General features: G+C 45.7%; 1 protein-coding gene across 2 annotated transcripts; it reads left to right on the forward strand.

Moving 5' to 3' along the window:
• Nucleotides 1-4,628: 4,628 nt before the first annotated feature.
• On the forward strand, nucleotides 4,629-18,125 carry LOC125942152 (uncharacterized). 2 transcript variants are annotated; one of them, XR_007464856.1, is made up of 3 exons: nucleotides 4,629-4,744; nucleotides 15,774-15,926; nucleotides 17,983-18,125. XR_007464856.1 is itself a non-coding variant. In XM_049660304.1 (3 exons), the coding sequence occupies exons 1-3, from the start codon at nucleotides 4,699-4,701 to the stop codon at nucleotides 18,111-18,113; spliced, it is 333 nt and encodes a 110-aa protein (XP_049516261.1). In that variant the 5' UTR covers nucleotides 4,629-4,698; the 3' UTR covers nucleotides 18,114-18,125. The 2 variants fall into 2 exon arrangements, 1 of the variants encoding a protein (XP_049516261.1); XM_049660304.1 differs by having other exon boundaries at nucleotides 17,980-18,125.
• The last annotated feature ends 575 nt before the right edge of the window (nucleotides 18,126-18,700 follow it).

The raw sequence follows: 18,700 nt of genomic DNA on the forward strand, positions 1-18,700 counted from the left end.
CTTGTGATCTTAAGTGCCTAACCAGATCCTGAAATGAAGGCTCCAGGAGCCTCAAGGTGGCGAAAAAAGTTCCTCGTCGACAGCAGCTAACCGTAGGCTGCGCATGTGCTGTAGCATGTCAACTCTCCCCTCCCATGCAGTCAGCATTTACATCAGACAAAATGTGTTTGTTTCAGCGCACAGCTGTGTGTGTGCTCTTATGTCCAACAGTTATATTCCTAGGTTGTACATCTAATTTCAGCATTAGTACATGGAATTTCCTTGATTAATCCTGCCACTCCAGTACGGTGCCTTTACATAACTAAATGCTTGGGACCTCCAGAATCCTTCGTTATACTGGTGATTACGTTGTAAAGCAATATGATTTATAGGTGGGCTAGTTGGTATATTATGTTGGGATCGAGATGCCTTCCCGCCTCTCGTCCCCCAACTCGCCCGTTGTGCTTAGCTCGATCTCCGGGAACCGCCGCCGTAACGGCGGGCAACATGGAGGACACGGCTAGCCCGCAAGAGCTAATTTACTGCGCAAACCGTGCTTCTCACTCCCGGGGTCAAGTCAGTCATAGTTATTAGTCATTAAAAATCTCTAATTATTTTCAAATAATTAGTTTACGGCACATAATGCCATTGCGAATTGTAAACGGTGAGTTTGCAAGGCATATTCAATTGAACAAATACACACAAACGTACTGGGGCGCCGATGTATTTTGTCGCCTACTTCGGGAATTAATATCTTTAAACTGGCATCATCCTGAAACTTTGCTCCAAATGACTACGCCTTGCGAACTCACCGGCTACAATTCGTAAATTGCAATATGTACCATAAATGAATTCATTTATAATGTAATTCGTTAGTTATTAATTATTCGAATATGCATTTCGATTTCTCGTAGGAGTAGTGTCGCCGCTCCGAGTAATGCAGCTCAAAGACAACAATACGCTGTCTACGACAGGCTTTTTTTTTAAGTTCTGTGGGGTCTAATAAAACACACACTACATACGGTGCACTGCGTCCGGTACCGGCCTATCGTCAAAGACAGTAGCTACAAGGCAGCAGCGATGACAATGGTACGACGACGGTGCTATGGCGACTAAGTAACGATCACAACGGCGTGACTGCGACTGTGTTAAGATGACGCAATGACGACAAGGACAGAATTACAACGATGGTATGACAACGATGGTGTGTTGGTGTTGGAGTCCACGGCATGCATAACTTGCCCTCGTGGGCTGCCTGTATTTGCACTACAGATGAGGGGCCAGATTGACAAATCTTTTCTTTCGTAAGTTCGCTTTTCCAGTGGAGAGAGAAAAAAACATTTATTTAGACCATCGAGGTCATTGATCTTGAGGACGAGTGGGTGGTGTCCTCATTCCAGGACTCCGCTGGCCATGGCTGCTCGACGTACTTGCTGGACGAGAGCTTCTTGTCCCGTTAGGGTATCGCCGGTCAGCTGTACCTCCCACCGCCCAAATGACGTGTTAGGCGTCTTTAAATGTTGAGGTTTGCCCCCGCACCCACACGAGATGTGAAAGAGTGTAGGGCGTGTGTCGCCGCAGCAGGGGCAGATGCCGCGATATGTGTGTGGGTATATTTTGCTTTATCTGTGTAGGTTTGGGAATGTGTTTGTTTGGATAAGTCTGTGGACTTACGAAAGAAAGTGGACATGGCTGAATGACCGGTGTCGGCAGTAGAGTGGACGGCGCAGGTGGCGAAACGTCTACCTCGCCTTCGGCTTCAGGCATCGTTGACCGCCGCAATACCGTGGACATGCTCGGTGAAGGCTTCCCGTGGATGTGCACCCAGTCCTCTAACATGGTGGCATTGCCCGGTCCACCCGACGCTGCTGTAATACGGCCGCCTCGAGAACAAGCGGTGGGCGTATTGCTACGACAGCTGGGCCTTCTTCGGGTGAAGGAGCAGCTTGCATCGCCGTCAATCTCCGAGTCGAACTGGTCTTCGCGATTGACGGAGGAGTATCACATGGTCTCCACCTAATCGTCGAAGCGAGAAGCACCCGAATGAGAATCCGTCGTCGCGACAAGAAAGTTGTTGCTGGAAGGCGAAGGGGATGCCAGGCCGTCGCTAGTCTTAGGAGGAGCACGATCTTGCTGTGGGCCTGTGGCCAACGGGAGTCCGACTACAGTGGCGGCTGTCGAGGATGCTGTCATATTGTTCGACAAGGACGTGTTACAGGCACTGCAGTACGCATTGTGCGGTCCAGGCGGCCACCGGAGTGCTCTTATTCCACATCCATGGCCCAGCTTGGGTGTTTTGAAGATGACGCGACGCCTCGACACCAGGTTTCCCCAGTTAAGATGCGCGTAACGCCCGCCCGATCTGTGAAGGGATTGTGATGCAAGAAGTGACAGCAAGACCCTTTTTTTGTAATGCTTCATTTCGCATTCCATTCTTCTATTCTTATCCGTGCTGCGCCGAGTGACCGATTCGAGCGACAGCGGTGGCGTTGCAGTGTCGTTTAAGGAAATTGCCAACATCGAACGAAATTAGAACCTATAGTTGTGAGCCAGCGCCTTTCGTCTGTCCATTTCATTTCGCAGCCCTTCACGCAGTTTGTACCCTGTACACCTGTCTTCGACTAAATGTCACCTCTCTTCCACGCTATTAGTGTAATATTACCAGTGCGGAGATTACCAGTCCGCAAGCAGTGAAGTGGCCCGACGCCTGTTATGCGAGGGTTCGCTCGGACGCGTCGACAACACGGACGCCGATGGAAATCGAGTTCGTAATAATCCATGCGATGATATTCACTCTACTAAGCATGCGCTCGTTCGGGATCGCTGTCAGGAGAACTCAATCCGCCGTGATGCCCTAGTGGCTTTGGAGTTCCGCTGCTAAGCCCGTGGGCGCGAGATCAAATCCCAGCCGCGGCGGCCGCATATCTATGAGCGCGAAATGCAAGAACGCCCGGGAGCCGTGCATTGGGTGCACGTTAAAGAACCCCAGGAGGTCTATTATTCCGGAGTCCCCCACTACAGCGTGCATCATGATCGGAACGTGGTTTTGGTACCTAAAGCCGAACGTTCCAAGCACTCCAACGTTTGAGCGCGTTTGCCGACTTGCCAGAAATGGGCGCATCAAGCATATAGGCAAGACGTGGTGCTCATCCCCTAACATCGTTATCAAGATTAGACTATTATTATTTTTTCGGCATAGCCTTAAATTTTCTGACGTCATACCTAGCCAACAGGTCGCAAACGGTGGCAATACATCGCGACAGAGACTGTGAAAGTGTGGGTTCCTAATGGCCAGGGTGCTAGGACCCTCATAATTTACACTGTATATTAGTGATATCGGATGATACTATATATTATGTATATTAGTGATCTACGCGGATGATACTAGTACATTTCTAAATTCCAATAGCCCTGATAACCGTTGCGTTAACGCAAATATTGTTCTCCGGAATTGAAATAATTTAAGTACAGTCAAAATCAAACCGCGTAGAACGAGCGAAGGACAAGGTCTAGTGTCCTTTGTTAGTGTTGTGCTTTTTGATTTCGGCGGTGGTACTGTGAGTATTTCATTTTAATCCTTTTCCTTTTTGCGTTTCTTCAGTGCCTCGATCGGCACTTGTGAGCAGTGGATTACGAGAGAGGGAGAGGATTTAGCAAGCGGGAAATCGTTACATTATACCGGCTCTAGTTTCAAGTTCACGTTGCTCCAAGCTATTTTGTTCCGACCTTACAAGAACTATAGACTCTGATCCGTAAAAGCTGTCCAATTTTACGCACTCAACAAAGAACGTTGCTCTTTACAGCGCGCGTGATGAGGGTCTGTTTTCCGTAAACAAAACGAATACTCTGAACCTTTGTTAAACGCGCACAGCTGCTGCGGTTTTCTCAAGGTATTATCATCATACAGATTGCTTGAGTTGGTAATGAAAGTATGGTGCATGTCATTCTGCGAAGGTACGTGTGTATCTTAAGCTGTTGTTTTTTCAAATATGCTCTTTAAGGTTACTCGTTCTAACAGGGTCAGGAATCCGTTCATACACTAGAGTGGTTCGTAAGAACCGGCGCCTTCCAATCATAATTTTGTACGTATCTGCAATAGCGACCCGGCCGATTGCAGAAATCTCTCGCAAACGAGAATCTTCGTGAATTCACTCCTGAATCGACTCGTATTTTACAGAGCTAGTGGCACGTAACGTGATGTTCTTATTCCTGAAACTCGTGGTAGTTACTTTCGAAGTAATAAGGATATGCAATTATGATAATGAACTTAAATATTAGGCACGCCTTGGACATATTTACACATAAAACTCGTGAGTTTTTGTCTAGAGACCTACTTTCTCATCTTGAAACGCGCATCGCATCAAATGCGCTTCGAGACTGGAAGCGTTGCACAAGCACAAGAAGAAATTTTAGTTAGTTTAAGTATTGTAGTTTGGGTCGAAACACAAATTACTAGTGGTCAATGTTCTCATATTCAGGCTCAATTCATTTTACCACTGTTACCGAGGCAGTGAAGCGCCGGTACATTGCGGCGCGGTACTATAGATGATCGTTTGAATTTATGACGGGCCCCACAATTCATGGCCGTGAAATTTGACGCTGTGTTAGTGCTGATGGTGCGATTGTGACATGCTTTTCTTTTCAGGACACATGTATGTTTAATTGATTGCATGGTTCTATCTAGCGCCGTGGTGTCCCGGCTTGACGTCGTTAAGTACAATGATGGGAACAATTCCAAGACCGCTTTTTGCGCTCTTCACATGCAGTGAGTGATGAATATGATTACGGCTGAATAATAGATATTGAATGTGCAGGTGATGTGAAAATTACTGGTGCGTTTTATTGGTTATTTTAAAGGTTCTTGCAAAGCATGTTGACGTAACTTGTTCAGTCAACCTCAGTCCAAATCAGGTTCATTTCTCGTTGTAGAGTGTTTCCTGGCAAGAAATTAAATATATGTCAATACTTAGCTGCTGGTGCTACTGTGGTGCTCTCTGTGCCCTCTATATCCCCTCTATTAGCGGCGAGAAGTTGGAGTGGCGCCCTCTACGAGTGACGTCACGGCCAGGACGGAGCTCGCTCGGCTGCTGCGCGCGCTCGTTCCCTTCGTGCATGCTTGCGGTATTGGTGGCTCGAGCCGTACTTATTGAAGCATATGCCGGCTTCTTTTTACTGTCATGCCTGAACGGCAGTTTCTTCTTCAAAACCGCGAGTCGTGAACATTTGCGGCGTGCATATCGCAAGCTATATAGCATTGAAGGGGTGTACTGGATTTGCAATGCGTATATGCGCAGTGTCTGTCCTTAAACTCTGCGTAAAAAGAATGTATGAAATTTCAACACACGAAATTGTGTATGATGCTCCGCAAAACACTTAACATTCCCTTAGTGCTTAGCTATGAGAGACATTGCATTTTACAAGGAAGAAATATCTTGGTATTGGTATTTCATGTCAACATTATAAATGCCTGTTAGAAGGAAACTGCACAGCGAATCCTTTATGATGATTCTTATTAGTATGGTGAGATTGTTCTAGTCAAATATGGCTACTTTATTAATGCGTAAAAGGAAGAATTAGGCGCGCATTTTGCATGAAAACGTTTGCTAATACTTTCACCGTTCTCTGAAACAGGCACCTAGAAAACGCATTGCTCATGGCTGTGAACACGACGGCGCGTCACGTATAGTATGTATATACTTCACGAATACCATAACAGCAATCACCTGAAAGAACAGTTTCGCGGTTAAGATCGAGAGCCTATCAATTGCACGCGAGAAAATGTTTCATAGTGACCCTCAGTGGCCTTTATCGACATTATGGCACAGCCCTTATGCAACTAAATCCATGACTGGGGTTATGGCGAGACACGCATTATTCGCGAAACCCATCAGTTGACTACAACTTCGAATTGAAACCATGAAGCAGTTCTTTAAGCGCCAATTGCAATGCCTAAGGTATACTCGAGGCTATACAGCGCAGCTTAGGCTGCGCTGAAGAGGAAAATTCAAACGCCTTCTGCCTCACCATGTCTCGATCCTGTGTTGTCTAACTACACCCCCCAAACTGAGAACTATTCGCTTCGTAAGTACATAAAAGAGAACCTCACGTACCCACCTCATATAGAAGACACCACAAGCCTCAAATGAATTCACTTGATTTTTGACCTCCACAGGGGAACAATGATATCTTCAATAAGCCTCATACTGCTAATGAATGAGGCTTCGGCGACTTTCTAGCTGCAGCCATACGGTCCAAAAGGCCTATTTCACTGAAAAATTTTGGGCCGAGCAGCATGTGTCAGTTCGCCAAACAGATTCGTGATGTCTGTTCCTCAAGAAACAAGCAGCAGTAAGTTGCACAAGTGAGTTGAACGTGTAGCATGGAACAGTGAAAAATATTGCTACATTCCTTTGCGTATTCTGCAAATAGCTGTAAGCCTCAATTAGATTTACTTCAAATTACCGCCACTTAAGGTTAACTGGTGAAGAACGGCCTTATATTGAGAAGCAGTTAAAGGGACAAGTGGTGCTGGTTGAATCTAAACTGCACTGTAAGGTCCCGTGTTACTGCCGAGCGTTTCTGTGAAAAAAATGAAAAATTAGATATACCATGGAGCTACTCGTCATAAGCAAACACGTTTTAATGGGTTAAAATCAAGGTAAATGTAGCAGTTATATGTAGCAAAGTGACATGTTCGTTGCATCACTGCATGTATGGTATCCTAACTGGGTTCTTATGTGCTATGTTTATGCGTTTATGCTTTTATTAGTCACGTGCTATTTATGCTTCTTTCTAGATCTAGATTCTAGATTCTAGATCTAGTCTAGATCCACGCATGAAAAACACGCAATGGGCTGGTCTGAGCTCCTTCGGCTGGCACTGCAGCGTTGCCCTTCAGAAATAAATTGTCGTCTAGGAAATAAGCTCTTTGAATAAGTTTGCGCGAATGAAGACGTCGTAAAATGTATTTGAGATGACCATTATAAGTATACAAGCACAGGGAAAGACAGCGAACAAACGGAAACACTGCAGAAGGCGCCCGGACAGCGCCCGAACGGCAGCAGACGACAGGCGCGAGTCCGTGCCCTGACGTCACGCGAGTGGCGCTCGCAGCGCCCCTGTATATAGGTCGTTCTCGGGGCTAATACTCAGTAGCTCCACATGGAACTGTGGAGGTCACGAACGTTGCTGACCCCCCCCCCCCCCCCCCCACGCACACACACGCGCACACGCGAGCGAGCGAGCGCGCGCGCGGAAATATGGGGGGAGGGGGGGGAGAGAAAGGGTGAATGCCATCATTAGTTTGTTCATCCGGCCAGCAGGAGCTTCATCCGTGCCATGTCACCTGTTTGTCGTCAGTTCACGCACGCGATGAAGGCGGTAGTGGATGACAACACGAACACGTGGCGGCCGCTCTGGCACAGCAAGTGCTAGTCGTGCCTCGATGGGTTTCTCACTTAACTTGGCGCGCTGCCCCTATCTCTTTCGCCTAGGCCGTGTTATATGCTCGGGGTACCTTATCGTCTTATGGATCTGCTTTCGAGCGGTATTGCACGGGCAACACCTTAGGTCCGTTCGATTCACCTTCACCACTGTGAACCAGTTCACGATGGTTCACGAGAAGTTCAGAAATTGTGCAGCTCGATTTCTGCGGTGCAGGCACAGCGCGACACTCGAAACGAATGCAAAGGTGCAGACGCGGTTCAGGCGTTATGTCATGTCCGACTAATGTGCATGGAGTGCGTAAATTTGAGAGGTCTTGAACTGCAGGTATGATCGGTTTCTGGGGCGTAAATACACGCCACACTTGCATAGATGCATCAGACGTGCATAAGCGGGGTTTTAACGGCGCTCGCGCCCGTGTGCTGCGTCGTCTGCTGCGCTGCTGCTTCGCACCTGTGCGCCTGCACCAAGGTACCCCAGGTGAAAATTTCCAACTGGGATCCAACTGGGATCAGCTGGGATGAACTGGTTCCAGCTGGAAACCAACTGGTCCCAGTTACACACCAACTGGTCCCAGTTGGAAAGCAACTGGGTAGCAACTGGTTCCAGTTGGGATCCAACTGGAACAATTTCCAGTTATACTGGGAGTGACTGGACCCAGTTGGGATCCAACTGGAACATTCACCAGTTGTACTGGAATCAACTGGTCCCAGTAGAGAGGCAACTGGAACTTTCACCAGTTGTACTGGAATCAAAGTTCCAGTTGGATTCCAACTGGAACTTTGACCAGTTGTATCAGTAGCAACTGGAACCAACTTAAACAATGGCCAGTTGTACTGGTAGCAACTGGCTCCAGTTTGAATCCAAATGAAATGGTGACCAGAAGTTTAAATGAAAGCAAGTAACATGCAGTGCTTGCTAAGACAACAGCAGCAGCTAGTCCTACTTATACTGAGTAATTAAGTTTGGCAGTTTTAGCAATCCTAGCAAACATTCTAATAGAAGTTTGTAATAATTAGTCTAATACGTTTGTATTAGACCGATATAAATTTCTATTAGTCGTACTGATTTACCTATAAGATCAATAGGCCGTGCGTATTAGACTTATATTAGTCTTATACAAGCAGTGTTGCGTGTCTACTAGTTTCTCTATTAGACTAATAGGTCCTATTGGCCTTATGCAGATTGTTGCTGGTCATATACAACATGTACTGCTAGATTCTGCAGCTCTTGTTTGCTGGTGAAAGTTAATCGACAAAAAATTAGACTAGCGGACCGCTTGCTTGCATGGAGAGGTGTTTCTAATTAATCACTGAATAATTCAAAATTCTGCTGTACAATTGGGCCGCAGATTGCATTCGCACGTTTGCATTTGTTTCAGCGCACCATCTCTCAGCGACATACACAAAAGCGACGTGCGCCTACATGGTCTTGCCAATTTTGCTTCACTGAGCCTCGTCGGGATGAGTCGAGGAAACAGCTAGTGTTTACAGCACACGAAAAAAAAAAAAGAAAAGAAAAACCCGAACAACCAGCCGTCAGATCGCGGTGCCCGGTCAGCTTTCGAACGACGGTCAATAGCAGCAACCATATTTGTTTGCCGCTGAAGTTTCGTCAGTGTCGTATTTTCTGTTGAAGTGCACATAAAGTAGATGTTAAACTTTTAATGTAAATTGCTAACTTGATACCACATATAAAATGCCGTAATATTTATTGACATCAAAGAGCAGTATCGCAGAGAAGGGAACACGGCGGGCGGGAAGGACATAAAACTGCTACCGTATCAGCCGTAGTTGCGCACAGCACGTGTGTGTAATGGCGGCTGCCATGTCTAGGCGAGGCGTGCGTGCGTGCGTGTTAGTGAATGAACGATGTGTTTTTAAGGAACCCGTGGTGTTAGCGCCTGCGCAATCTGATTCGTGCAGTAGTATATTTGGATAGTTTTATCTATGGCTGCTGTTTTGACTTCAAAACAAGGCAAGGCAAGTGTTTTACACCTGCCCTTCGCGGCTTCGTGGATTTATCAGCGTGCATCGATGTGCAGTGTTCTCGCCGGCGCCGATTCACCATTTCGAGGTAATTATACTTCTTATTCTTCTTAGTATGAAGTGTTTTCTTTTTTTTTATCCTGACGGTGGACGTAAGTACTTCTGTACAGTGCCGTCGGGCCGATTGCTGTGTGCGTTGCAGCAATGACATGCCTGTTTCCGACAACGCTGTGCAAGATTTCTGTCTAGAGTTCTTTATATCTGCCTTCTGTTTCGATGGAACACATATCTTATGTTGATTTTGTGTGCTTTATAATTGTCCTATCGTGTCACGTGGCATCATTTTTTATTATGATAAGCATTTTGAGTTTGCATATATCACTGTCCTAAAATTAGTTTGGTAATTCTGTATTCTAATTCTTCTATATGTGTGTATTTTTGTGCCCAGGTTTTTTAACCACTTCCTCAAAAGGACGCCCTTTGGTCGAAGTCAACGAAAAGCTCGCAATCAAGATTGCCGACCTGATGAAGATCTCGAAAGATGAATCTGTAAAAATACATGCTGTGCTAATAAATGCTTTCAGCAATTTTACCTGTTTTTCGTTATGTATTGGTACATTGCAACATTTTCTTTCACTAACAGACTGTATTAGTGTGAATAACCTAATAGGCTATTAGTGTTTGTATTAGAATTTTGGCTAGGGAATTAAGCAATAATAGCTGAACTGCCTTAGTTGTATGAAATCCATCAGCAGAATACACTTTTGATAGGCTTCTGCATGGGCCAGTTGCAATGGGGACCAACTGGGACCAGTTGCAACGGGGTCCAACTGGGACCAGTTGCAATGGGGACCAACTGGGACCAGTTGCAATGGGGACCAACTGGGACCAGTTGCAACGGGGTCCAACTGGGATCAGTTGCAATGGGGACCAACTGGGACCAGTTGCAATGGGGTCCAACTGGGACCAGTTGCAATGGGGACCAACTGGGACCAGTTGCAACGGGGTCCAACTGGGACCAGTTGCAATGGGGACCAACTGGGACCAGTTGCAATGGGGACCAACTGGGACCAGTTGCAATGGGGACCAACTGGGACCAGTTGCAACGGGGTCCAACTGGGACCAGTTGCAATGGGGACCAACTGGGACCAGTTGCAACGGGGTCCAACTGGGACCAGTTGCAACGGGGTCCAACTGGGACCAGTTGCAATGGGGACCAACTGGGACCAGTTGCAACGGGGTCCAACTGGGATCAGTTGCAATGGGGACCAACTGGGATCAGTTGCAATGGGGACCAACTGGGACCAGTTGCAACGGGGTCCAACTGGGACCAGTTGCAATGGGGACCAACTGGGATCAGTTGCAATGGGGACCAACTGGGACCAGTTGCAACGGGGTCCAACTGGGATCAGTTGCAATGGGGACCAACTGGGACCAGTTGCAACGGGGTCCAACTGGGATCAGTTGCAATGGGGACCAACTGGGACCAGTTGCAACGGGGTCCAACTGGGATCAGTTGCAATGGGGACCAACTGGGACCAGTTGCAACGGGGTCCAACTGGGACCAGTTGCAATGGGGACCAACTGGGACCAGTTGCAATGGGGACCAACTGGGACCAGTTACAACGGGGACCAACTGGGACCAGTTGCAATGGGGACCAACTGGGAATTGTTCCATAAACCAGTTTAACTGGAACCAGTTGCATTCCCAGTTGGAAATTTTCACCTGGGGTGGCACCGACTGTGGAGTGGGTGCAGCAAAATCATGAACCAGCCCTGCACATTTCCTGCACCTTTTGAAACGAACGGCGTGGTTCAGCGGGCACCATTGCTGCACCGCTGAAACGAATGGCAGGGTGCAGTACCTCGTGAACTGGTTCAGGCGGTGCAGGCGAATTGAACGTACTGTACCTATATGTCTATAGACAACCTACTGTAGGCGAGATTCCGACGTTATGTTATTCAAGGCGGTGCACTACCCAGCCACTGACATCTGTTGTTTTTACAGCATCTGTAGCAAACATTGGCTCTTTGTTGGCACATTCTTGAGTTGAACTGTTTCTCAGGTTGGATAATAATATATGTTAAGTAGTGGGAAGCCTCCCCGCTGCTTTCTCTGACATTACGGGGGGGAAATGAGTATTTTCTCTGTACTCTAGCACCTTAGCACTCAAAAGAAAAGTCGTGAACACGAATAGATGAGAACAGTCTCCAAAGTTGATATTCACAAAAGCTTATATTCCGACATCACCATGTATGTAAATATTTGTATTGTTACCGTATACATATATGAGCAGTAAGTGCTTGTCGCCAGCATTTTATGTTCCGCGCAAGAACGCATCCTCGAACAGATTCTCTACAATGCTGCGGGGAGCTACTGAGTGATATTTTCAACTCTGTACAGTGTGGCACATTCTATGTAGTCTTAACGATTTCCTTGTGTTTTTAAACCACAACTTTTAGTGCGTCAGTCATTGTATTTCATGTATGCTTACATTCTTGGCCAATGCCCTGCATCGTATGCGCTGCCTCGTTAAGTGATGTCAGAGATCGGGCTAGTTCGTATTCCATGTTTAAACTTCTTAGCGCTGAAGCAAAGAACTTGACATAAATAAAGGTTCATTTGGAAGTTTAGCGCTTTCGTATGTCGTTTCCCCTCTGGCTCATTCTTCGTTTCCGCGTTAAGAGGTTTGATCGTTAAGTAATTGAATGGAAATCTGTGATCTCAGCGTTTGACAAGGTCCTGGTGTTTCCCTCAAAACATTTCTGATAGTTTTACAACCATGTGTATACGTATTTCTCGGTTCCACTAGTGGCTACGAATCCTAGAGCATGACGGAACGCTGCCTAGAACTCTATTTATGTCCTTTCCCTTTGGTTTTTCGTATCTAATCCATGCTCAATCTTCGAAACCTCAAAGTTCGTCGAAGAGATAGCCAGATTCAGGACCACAGCTGTTTCAAAAGCCCATTTCTTCGACAGTTCTTATGCGCCCCCCCCCCCCTTTCACCTAAGGAAGATACTATCCAAGAAATTGCAAAACACTTTGTGAAAGACACAAGCGTATTAACCCATTTCCGTGGATATTTTGAAAACCTCAGAGAAGTTTCCTGCTTTTTATTTCACCTGTTTGAACGCTGATGCAACGGTGCATTGTTTCTTTGCTTAACTTTTTAAACATGATGATTTGTGCTTAAGGTGAATGGGAACAACGCTGGAGCTCTGGAGTTCGAGATTGCAATACGACGGCGTCATGTCCTAGTGAAACGTCCCATAAAAAGACTGTGGTTTTTATCATATGTGAGCTGAGCGGCTCTCGCTTCAAGAGCTCCCACGCGCTTCCTTTTGTTCTGCGTAAGCTGCAATAAAGCCATGATGGCCGTGACGCGAGTTCCGAATACTTCAAGTGACGTGGAAGCCAAAAAATGCCCGATGTGCTTTGAACACAACCAGTATAAAACTGAAATTACGAAAACCGCGCTATTTTGCTGTACCTTGATGAGTAACATATTTGAATTCTTTTGATATATTGGCCACAGAAAAAACAGAAGTCGGGCCAGTTGCATTGTAGTCATATGTTGGACGAGCACAATATAATGCTTTGCTTGAAAGGATTTTGAACATTTGTTTCGTGTTGTCTGCTAACAGTTGCATCACAATTAATTAATTATTGCTAATTATTAACGAATAATAATTCCTGGGGATTAGTAAACGGCATTCACAAGTTATGTTTAGGTCTTGGCTTCTCAACGCAGCTAGTTTAGCAAGACTTACCATTACCGCGTCGTATATAGCTTGATAATCGTGCATGAGAAATCACTCGCTCAGCTGAACAGACTGCTGTCTGTACGTACCACTGTTTATGGTGGTGAGACGCCAGATTACAGCGTGTCTTGCGATAGACGTTTTCATCCAGCGCCACCGCGCTCTGGCAACGCTGTGCGCCGGCATCTGGCGCCCTTAGGAAACTTCCGGTAGCCTCTCCTTTTGCTCGTTTTTGCTGGTATTTGTTCGCTCGCGCGCTCGTCCTGCGCATATTCTGTGTTATTTTTCGGGTATATCGATATAAGTGCGACTTGTGGCATTAAGTGTGTTGCGTGACGGCGAGTAGCTCTTGGAGCATCGACTGTTTTCATTACGTTTACTCCTCAACGGTGTTTTCTTTTTTCAAATTTGGGAGCCTACCAAGAGCTCCCAGATTTGCTCTGCTCACTTCATCCAAGGTACGTTACTATACGTAGAGTGGCCGGACTGCTTAATAATAGAAGTGCTACTGCACAATTGTTCTGGCCGTATGTCGTGTTACTCACGCGAGAGCAGCTCGACTCTTGCCCCGAGCTTGCCCGCTCGTCCAGTTTCTTGCCTCGGCGTGGAACACCATGCTACGAACACGAGTTAGAATTATTTTTTAGCGGGTGCCACGCTGCCGCCATTTTATTTTAATGTTTTTCATATCTGGGGAACAAGTGCACTTCTGCAGCTTTACTACCCTACGTACATGTGCGCATTGTGTGTCATGTTTAACGTCCCAAAGCGACTCGGGCTATGACGGACGCCGCAGTGGAGGGCTCCGGATAATTTAGACCACCTGTGGTTCTTTAACGTGCACTGACATCGCACAGTACGCGGACCTCTAGCATTTCGCCTCGATCGAAATGCGACGGCCGGGGCCCAAACGGCGTCTTTCGGGTCAGCAACCGGACACCGTAACCGCTGAGCCATCGCGGCGGCATGTGAGCATTCGTATCGGTATCGCAGAGCAGAATCGCAGAAAAGTTAGCGATTTCCGTGCATGCACGTAGGAAGTTTCGGCCACATTCTAAAAGCATTTACGAATTAACGGACGCCAATTATGGATTGCAATCTCGTGCCAAACACTACAGGTTTCATTTTGTTTTAAGTGTGGTAAATTAGTGAGCATTTAAGTTAGTCCCATTTCAGTCGACCTAGGCTTCTTGCACTAAATGACTTTAGAGAATGTAAAGTTATTTGTGAATGCATATTGAAAAGCACAAACAAGGCAGATGACGCAGAAAACATGTGCATGTACATATGCACAGCTTACCACTTCATCCTCCATCTTGCAGCAATAAAAGTGCCATTGCGAAATGCAAAAATGCCCGTGTGCTTGTGTTGTAGGGCACGTTAAAGAACCCCAGGTGGTAAAAATTAATCCGACACCCTCCACTACGGCGAGCCTCATAATCAGAACTGGTTTTGGCACGTAAAATCCCAGAAAGAGGAAAAAAGTGCCATTAAAGTTTTTCTAGTTTTCGGCAGTCCCATTACCTGCCTTGAAGACAACAGTCTGCGTTCATTGCATGTCCCCACTAAGATGCTCCGCTTGTTGCTCCGCAGTTGTAACGGAGGGAAGGTGTTTGGAGCGCGGCGAAAACGAAAATCGCACGACATCATCGTCCAGCGGATCGGGCAGCTCTCTGCCTCTAAACATCAGCTTTTGGCGATACCGATCTTTTGCTTCGGTACTAAGCGCCGTAAAGTAGTCGCTCGTCATCTCGACAATATTCACGATGTAGAATCAGCTCATCACAGATTCCACCAAGCAGTGCAAACATCGACACGCTGGCCTCACGTCGCGCATGCCTTCAAACAACATAGCCGGAAGTGCTTCTAGCTCTCCTGCCGGAAGTTCCGATGGGGCAACCAATCAGCGGCAAGCGAGGTTTGTTTGTAAACACTGAAACCGTCTATTCGCTATGCGATAATGCTGCGTGCGTACCTCCGTTTGGCTCTGCCATTGTGGACGATGGATAGATCCAGAGGAAATGGTCCGCCCTCAGAACCGGTGGCCGATTCCGCCGCCCAGCTATTCAAGTGTTCGGGGTTTTTCGAAGATCATGAGCATGCCACAACGGGAAGGGGCAACTCATCGCGAGCGCACTCTCTTACATTACGATTCGTCTGCATAATAAAACCATTCGTCTGACTCGCCGGCGCAGATTGCTAACATAGCATCATTTATGACCACGCGGTGTGTCGCCTGGAATTCTATCGGTTCGCGGCAAAAGATCGCTTGCTGTTCGTTCAGCAGAATCGAAGCAAAAACAAAAACAAAAAACAAATCGACATTGTGAAGTGATGTATAAGCAGAATCAATTTTGAATTGCAAACATATGCAAATGTTCTCTTGCCGACTCTGGCATGCCACAATATCTATTACCTGGCTTCATCGCAGATGTATTGACTTCTAAGCGTCGTGCGAGAGGTACGATTATTACAGTTTTCAACAACTGCTTTAGGAAGAACGGCTTTCTAATCATGATACTTCGCTTATTTGTCACTATCTCTGATGCTTTGTGTGTTGTGGAGCCTAAAACTCACTTGCATTGACATTTTAATCAGGCCTAATGGTCAGCGGAACGATCATCGACGACATCGAAGAAGTATTGAACAAATTGAAAGGAAATATTACTGAAAACTTTCCCCGCACCAAAGTACTGCCTACATCTCTTGGTGACCTATTGCGCAAATTCGGTGTCAAGGCTAATGTTTCACGTGAGTTTATTTTTCATAAACAGTTGCTATGTTTGAAGCTTTGAGTTCAGTTTAGTCGAATCTAATTTGGGCTTGGGCGCCTAAAACAGATTAAAAAAAAGATCCAGAATTTTTAAAAACAAGTTCTATTAAAGCATATTTCTCTGTTTATTTCTATGCGTGCGTGGCCTGCACCTACATATACGTACTTCTATCTCAAGCATTTGTGGCACCCTGCCCCCTCACAAACTTCACCAGATTATCTACAAACAATTCTCCGCATATGTATCTGTTCATGAACGATGTTTTACGCTCGAAATGTAATCACGCATGGATGAGCTTACATAAAGTGAAATTCGCTTCACAAAGACGTATTCATCATTCGAGTTCAAAATGATCATGTCTAGTAGATATGAAGTTTCTTACGTAAGTACCAAGCTTTCAAAATAAATTAGTATACGCATGTAATATTGATATATGCATGAATCGGCCCACTAAATGTCAGACAAGAATAATGTAATATAACGATAATAAAAGTCCAATACAGGTACGGCAATGTACCAGCCAATTTACACAGTCTATGCGAACCAAGGTTAGGCAGAATTTTCTGCTAGGCATTTATAATAATTTGCAGGGCCCTCAAACTTAAACGCTCAGTAATTTCAATAGCAGGGCTATGCTAGCTACACAAATGAGGCTTGTACATGTGGTTTTTGCGCTTTGGCGTACGCAATTTTCACGGACAAGTAAGGTCAAGTTAGTAGCACCGATTTTTTAATAAACTTTTTTTTAATAATCGCGTGAACTCATCGAATATAGCCAGTGACAGGTGCAGATTGCAGCAACAAACACTGTCCATGGGAGTAACGTGTACACATGCGCCAGTAAATTGCCTCTTCCTAATCTTCCTATAAAGGGTTATCATTTTTAAGCTTAATGACATTTTTCAAGATCGCCTGTGGCAGATAGCATAATTTTTGTCCTTGCACTGGAATATTCCAAGAGGCGGACATTATTAGCACGAGAAATCGAAATAGATATTCAACTAATTAACAAAAAATTACTAACTTCTTAATTATAATTTCAACGGTACATATTGCGATTCACGAATTGTAGCCGGTGAGCTTGCAAGCCGTATCCACTTGAAATGAATTTCCAGGATCACACCAGTTTCGAGATATTTCCCCAAAGGTTGGGACGAAATACATGGGCGTTCCAGGTACTTTCGTGCTTCAATGCATAAAATACCGTTTTCTTAAATAAGTAAGTGGAACAACAGTGCATTTTCACGGCAAGTTTGATGGCGCATATCTCCAAACTGGCGTCATTCTGGAAATTCATTCCAAGTGGATATGCCTTGTAAACTCACCTGCTACAATTCGTAAATTGCAATATGTGCCATAAAATAATTAATTCAAAATATAATTAGTAGATTTCTCTTAATTATTATTAGGTATTGTCCGCCTCTCTGAATATTTCAGCTCAACGACTAGAATTGTGTTATTTGCAACAGCCTATTTTTAAAAATTCCATAAAACTTAAAAATGATCCCCCTGTATTTTATCTCTCGTATTCATGTCTCCAAACTCTCGCTTTGTTGAGGCATTTCCTGTTAGTAAAACTACTTTTTTTAGGTGCTGTGCAACCGTACAAAAGAACTGCGCACGATAAATAATTCACGTCTGTTCATTTTTTTAATTGCACAGGATACCATAGCCAATCATCATATGCCAAACATAATAAAAAGCTTTCTTTTTCTTCTGCTTCCTTGCATTTTAAACTTTGCGGAAATCCAAATAGCAGTATTTATAACGGCATACTCGTTTTAGTGCTCATTCAAACTAACAGTCGCCTGTATGCTTCGAAATGTCCACTCAAAGTGCATTCAGTAACCAAAGCTACTATTTGTGTTATTTGGAAGGCGTACTTTCCTTCTTGGGCAATACTTCCAGCTGTCATTTTTTGAGTGTGTTGCCTACTACGTACCATGAAAGGAAGCGCGCTGCTGGTTAAAGAAATGAAACCAAAGTGCAACTTTTTTTTTCTTCCCCTTGTGCCCCACCTCTCCGACCAGAAGGTTGCCCCTTCGAAGCTGACTTGTGCATTGTGGAGTGCTACCTGAATAACAACAACAGTAAGCCTCTGCGAGGATACTGCGGTGGATTCCTCTGGACCAAGTGTGTTTGTGATGGAGAGTATAGAAAATAAATATCAAAAGCTTTTCGGTCACCGCCATTTTCGATTAGTGCAAAATACTACCTACGGAAGCCCTATAGGGTTTATGCACTGAAGCTCGCCCACGACGCGGTGCTGCGGTGCGGTGCCTCGGCGCCGGTCGCCATATTTGTGGTTGTTCCGCAGCAGACGACAACGTGTTCTGCCCAGTGTTGCTGTGCAAAGGTATCTTGTTTTATCGCGTGTGGTTCCGCTTCTGGAAGAAAACTGGTATTAAACGTTTCGCTGAATGTGCTGTGCGAAAGTGCAATGTAGTGAGATTGGTGGTGTATGTGTGAGGTTGCCTAAAAATACCAATCATCTCAACGGAGTATGCGCTTGCGTGTCATGACGCATTAGCAGTGCATGGTGTGGTTAACGCGCTTGTTGTAACAGGTCAGGAAAGATGCACAACGATGTCGGCATTCGAGGACGCGTTTCTAAGACTTGCCTACGTAGCCGAATGTGCGCACAAGCATCTGCGATTCCGGCTGTGCAGGTATGGACCTTTTTCCAGTAAGCGACCCCTCTAGCGGCCGCCACTTGAACTAAATTTGACGGGCAAGACGCGCACGCTTCCG

Source organism: Dermacentor silvarum, chromosome 1 (assembly GCF_013339745.2).
Source record: "Dermacentor silvarum isolate Dsil-2018 chromosome 1, BIME_Dsil_1.4, whole genome shotgun sequence".
In the NCBI taxonomy this organism is placed as follows: Eukaryota; Metazoa; Arthropoda; class Arachnida; order Ixodida; family Ixodidae; genus Dermacentor; species Dermacentor silvarum.

Excerpts from the sequence above, each read along its gene's own strand:
- LOC125942152 (XM_049660304.1), top strand. The coding sequence starts at position 4,699 with ATGATGGGAACAATTCCAAGACCGCTTTTTGCGCTCTTCACATGCA. Across the intron at positions 4,745-15,773 it reads TTTTGCGCTCTTCACATGCA|GCCTAATGGTCAGCGGAACG; the intron begins GTGAGTGATGAA and ends CATTTTAATCAG. Across the intron at positions 15,927-17,979 it reads TGTCAAGGCTAATGTTTCAC|AAGGTTGCCCCTTCGAAGCT; the intron begins GTGAGTTTATTT and ends CTCTCCGACCAG.